The 5,451-nt window shown below is 41.3% G+C and overlaps 1 protein-coding gene across 1 annotated transcript; it reads left to right on the top strand.

The window, feature by feature from the left end:
• The first annotated feature begins 953 nt into the window (after positions 1–953).
• Positions 954–2,027, top strand: LOC119378507 (uncharacterized). The gene has a single exon (XM_037647618.2). The coding sequence runs from the start codon at positions 1,038–1,040 to the stop codon at positions 1,713–1,715; it is 678 nt and encodes a 225-aa protein (XP_037503546.1). The 5' UTR covers positions 954–1,037; the 3' UTR covers positions 1,716–2,027.
• The last annotated feature ends 3,424 nt before the right edge of the window (positions 2,028–5,451 follow it).

The raw sequence follows: 5,451 nt of genomic DNA, 5'->3' as shown, positions 1-5,451 counted from the left end.
AAAGCGGACTGCTGTCCCAAGTCAAAATCTGCCACAGTCATCTGTACACGATGCCGAAAAAGCAGCCCGCCTCCAACAGCTCAGTGCAGAACGATTAGAAAGGAGGACACGGCGGTCAGCAGAGGCAAGTGTAAAGTAGCCTAAATATATGTAGCAGAGATTCAGTCACCTGTAAGCGATATTTTATGAATGCAGCAAGTGCTTTTTGTTTGTTTTATTTATAACTCAGGATAATGAGGCACCAAAGGCAAGTGCTGTGTCAAGATTTCCAGGCGACAGTTCACACAAGGAGCCTCTTAAAATGGGTGACTTTCCTGCGCAGGTGAGCAAAGTTTACTCAACCTCATGGAAACGCAAAAAATAATCTGACCTTCTGTAGCAGAGCTCTGGTGACAAGTGTAAGCTATTTGATGCATGCAGCGAGCGTTGTTTGTTTTATTGAAATCAGGATGATGTCCAACCACAGCCAAGTGCTGTACCCAGTTTTCAAGATGACAGTGCACATGGGCCTTCATCTAGCAAAATGGGAGCTTTACCAACACAGGTGAACAGAATTTACTCAGTTTCATGAGTAAATTTGGCCCCTTGTCTAACGCCTAATAAACTCAAAGCCTAAATGTCGGCCAGTATGTTGTAACCCCACTTGCTCTAGCCTTCTGCGAATAACGTCAATGTGTGGGTGGTTGATTTATCCTCAGGTTTCATGTGACAGCCATAAAGCAGAAGCCACTGCAGAAGAAGAAGACGCCGCAAGTGTGCTTATTGAAATGGCTCTTGGTGGCAGTGCTCTATCAAGACAGGACAAGGCTTCTCAAGTACACACGGGGGCATTTACACATAAATTTGTGGACACCTTAGACGACACCAACATTACGTCATACACAGGACTCTCATCCATGGAATTACTGGAAAGCCTGGTTGGATGTTACCTTCAGGTGCAGCAAGTACATGGCAGGAGCCGCCTGACAGCTGAAGAAAGAATTGTACTAACCCTGATCAAGTTAAAACACAACATCTCAAACACATTCCTTAAACACATGTTTGGATGCTCCCTCACGACATGCACCAATACCATAACACAAACAATTGGAATTCTTGCTCAAATATTGTCATCGGTTGTAATGCTGCCATCGAAAGAAGAGATCGTGGAAAACATGCCAACTCACTTCAGACAATTCAGTAATGTTAGAATTATTGTAGACTGCACAGAAATACCTGTTTCCCAGCCAAATTGCCTTCAGTGTGCACTGAGGTGCTATTCTGTGTATAAGAAGACATTCACATGCAAATACATGATCACTGTAACACCGGGTGGTGTGATTGCTCATGTGACACAAGGTTATGGTGGTCGTACCTCGGACAAAACTATTTTTGAGCAAAGTAAACTCCTTGATAACCTCGATCCTGTGTCAGACGCAGTGATGGCAGACCGTGGCTTCCTCATTGATGACTGTTGTGCAGAAAGGCTAATTGAACTAATTCGGCCACCTTTCAAGAAAGGGCAACAAATGACAAAAGGTGATGCTGTACGTACTCAGAAAATAGCATCAGCAAGGGTGCACGTTGAGCGTGTCATTCAGCGCATGAAAATTTTCAAAATTTTGTCAACAAGAGTTCCATGGAGAATGGTAGGACAACTAGATAACATAATGACAGTGGTTGCAGGGATCACTAACCTATCAGCATCTGTATTTGCCCCCCACCGCTTTTTATAGACACCAAGGGACAATCTTTCTTTGGTACAGTTGATGTGTCTGCAATATAGAACTGCGGTTGGGTTACCTACGTCAACAAGACCAATATAGTTTAATTCTCAGTCTGTATGCATGTCTAAATTATGAAGCACCTATTTTTTTGTATTTACAGGTGAAATTAACTTTCGTGTAACCTTTTCAACTGGGGCTCACGCTTTATATGGGGATGTACGAACATCAAATTTTCAATTGTGAAGTGAATTCAAGTAATGAAAACAAAGTGTGCATCGAATATTTTTCTAATATCTTTGCATACTAACAGTACAACTACCGACTTTGGCAAAAAATTTTTTCACCAACCAGGCATAAAAAGCAAGTCTTGTGCAGCAAATAACATACAGGAAATTAATGCATTGTAGAGCACTATTGCTTGGCAGTACGACATCTGGAGTTTATGTTGTCACGAAGGAAGGATCTCTGCTCAATATTTTCTGGAAGCAGCGACATTGTTATGCATGTGACCATTCCTCCAGACAACGAAAACAGCCGCTGGTTAGACACACGTGCTTGTGTGTTAATCTTGTCATGATTTAATCCTCTAAGCTTGCTTTCTCAACTGGAACAAGCAACAACTGATTGACACGATGTTCATTGCAAGTGCTTTACGTTCGGAAACCAGAATAATGGCGGATTTACTTATTTTTAGATGTTTTTTAAATTAATTTTTGCAGTGGCTCCCCATTTTTTTCGGCGGTTTTGTTCAGTATAATTTCGGCAGTCTATTGCAACAACGTGCATGGCCTCATGCACAATGTCATGCTCTGGCCACTACACTTGAATACTGACACAGCATTTGGAAAAGCACACTGGAGATGAAGAGAATATGGCTACTGAAACTAATTTGTCTATTTGTGCATCAAATTTTCTGAAATTTAGCACAAGTATGTAATTCTTCGTGCTGATTTCAATACTTGGTAACTTTTGTGGTGTTTGAATATTAAAAATAGTGAGGGTCTTGTGAATCGAATACATACCTAGTCAAAGTTTTGAATATTCACACACCCCTATTTTTATCGTTCACTTTTTACGCTAATGTCAGCAACACATGAGAAGTTCCATCACATGACTATGGATTACACATTTTTGTTGGGGATTTGCCTACTTTTCATCACGGCATCATCTGACCTCAAGGCATTCTGAACTTGGGACGCCTATCCTGAGCAACTCTCAAAATCGAGGTGTTATTTTAGCCCTTTGGAATCGGCCCAGTTTAATTTTTCATATATGATTGCGTGGTTTTACATCTCAAAACTACGATATGATAATGAGGGATGCCAAAGTGCAGGGCTCAGGGAATTTTAACCATCTCATGTTCTTTAACATGCACCTAAATCTAAATACGCGGGTCTCTGGCATTTCACCTCCATCGAAATGCGGGTGCCGTGGCCGGGCAGTTTAATTTTTTGGGAATATTATTCAGCAAAAATAAGACATGCCAGTTACTTGTTACCACCTAAGGTAAACCAAGCGTGGTATGCAAGTACTCAGCTACCACTGAAATGCAGACACCATCTCTTTATGTACATCTGCATGATGTCATATCCACTGAGCCAGTATAGTGCTGGTAAAGTTGTCAGCTGCCTATGTGCAGCAGATCGAACGAAGTGATGTGCCGAGATTTTCCATACGGCATGAGTAGAGACAGAAATGTAAAGGCAGAAAAGAAAAAAGGTTTCACACTTCATCAGTACCTTGACAAATACAAGTTCTGAAGAGCAGAGCAAGGGGACAAATCACGAGTAATAAGATGCTTAATTGTAATGGTAGATTACAGGAACAACCATTCATTTTGTAGACCTGACTCGAAACCAGTATGCTTATCTTTGCAGCATTGTATTTTTTTGTGCAGAGCAGTTGCACTATTCATCTTGGGTCACATGAGCATTGTACAAATGTCATACCAATTTATGTTGTCTAGCATGAAGTTGAAATATCAAGCATGATGTAGCATCATGTGTAGAAATGAAAATAAACAAGTACAAGTAAACCGATGTCTTTTATAATGTTATTTGAACCAAGTACAGCACTCATTGTATTATGTCTTAAATGATGAAACAAAGCATCCATGTATTGGATTTATCAAAACAATGCTTTATTAACTCCTAAATAATATCACATACTGCTACAATGATTGTAGCACAGCTACCATGTGACAATATATTGCACAGGGAAGCATGCAACAGCTACAGTATCTGTCTACTTGAACACATTACTTGAGCCCAGTGTAGCTTACATTTACAGATCTAGCTGAATTCAGAAGTGCACATAAAAATGCCCCTTGACTAGTTGAAGTTCTGTGGATTCTTGGAAAGCAAAGGACAAAGAATGGAAAGAAACCAGGCATGTATTCTGCTCCAGTAAATTGAATACAAAAGACAATAGGTTTCAGTTATTTAGTGCAGCCAGTCAATGGCAGTGGCGAAAAAAGATCAAGCAGCGTGCCATGAGATGCACATGAAGTGTTATCAAATTAGAAAAGTGTTGAACACAACACCACATATTTTTTACAGCTGTAAAGATGGTGAGACTGGCCAAGTAACAAGTTTCATTAATTACGTCAAACAATGATTTAGCAGATACAAGATGTTAAAAAGAGACAATCTTTTTTAATTGCTGCAAGAGATACGGACACCAAAAATTTTCGTCTTCGTTTCTTGCGTCAAATGAAAGGCCAAGTTCTCAAGAACCTAGAAAAATGTACTAGAGTGCAGGTGTGTCCTAAAAATTATATTACAACGTTATTAAAATCTAGTTTTGGTTCATACTGTACCCTGACGTCATGATACAACATAAGCTTCTAGTGCCGTGCTCGCACAAGATATCTTGACGTTTCCACAGCCGCTCTGTTTCATGGCTGTATTGGTGACGCACAAGCGTCCATTTTGTATTTTTTGGTATGTGACATCATCACACCTATAGTCAGATAAACTTAAGAAGTTGGGGAATGCCCCACCTAGAATACTAACTAAAGTGTGGCACCAATCACATCCAGTACTGAAGAAAATAGTCCAGCTAAACTGAAGAAACACTACTACGAACTAAATAGTGCCATGGGCGTCCGGAGGGAGGTGCAAGGGGGGGCAGCTGCCCCTCCCTTGGAATTTTGGATAATAATTTTCTATGCAGTAGCAGTAAGCTACACAGCTTGATTAGCACACTCCAGTCCCGCATATCCGCGTGAAACATCATTCTGGATTACCAGCCAACTTTGCACGTTACATACTGCCATGGACTAACCTTGCCTGTCAAGTGACGGCAATGAAACAAAAGCTACCTATGCTGTATGCCCCCCTCCTCCTCCCCCACCCTCTGCTGATGCACCCCCCTGGAAAAAGTTCTGCGGACGCCCTTGAATAGTGCACTAGGCAATGCTCTCCTAAGGCGGCGTTACCAGCCATCCGGCTCATGACAACAGTCTGGAAATGGACTTCAGGAGAGTTTCCATTAGGGCTTGTTCGTGATTCATCTGTGCACACCAGTCCACATCCAGTCAGTCTGGAGTGCATGCCCATTGGTGCAGGCTTGTGTGCATCCACATTTGAGGAGGAAATACCGTGTACTTCTTCCTAAGTTGTATCTGACTATGGCCCTACTGTCACCAATATTGGTACTGTAGCCCGACGACACAATAATGTCAATGTCAGTTGGTGCACCATGAAAAAATTGACTCTAAAATCAAAACACATTATCTTACTGG

This window comes from Rhipicephalus sanguineus, unplaced genomic scaffold, assembly GCF_013339695.2.
Source record: "Rhipicephalus sanguineus isolate Rsan-2018 unplaced genomic scaffold, BIME_Rsan_1.4 Seq851, whole genome shotgun sequence".
Taxonomy (NCBI): domain Eukaryota; kingdom Metazoa; phylum Arthropoda; class Arachnida; order Ixodida; family Ixodidae; genus Rhipicephalus; species Rhipicephalus sanguineus.
Note: the sequence above shows the minus strand (reverse complement) of the source record. Positions and strands in the feature narration are given on the sequence as shown.

Bases quoted from the DNA above. Each gene is read 5' to 3' on its own strand.
- LOC119378507 (XM_037647618.2), top strand. From the start codon at position 1,038: ATGTTTGGATGCTCCCTCACGACATGCACCAATACCATAACACAAACA.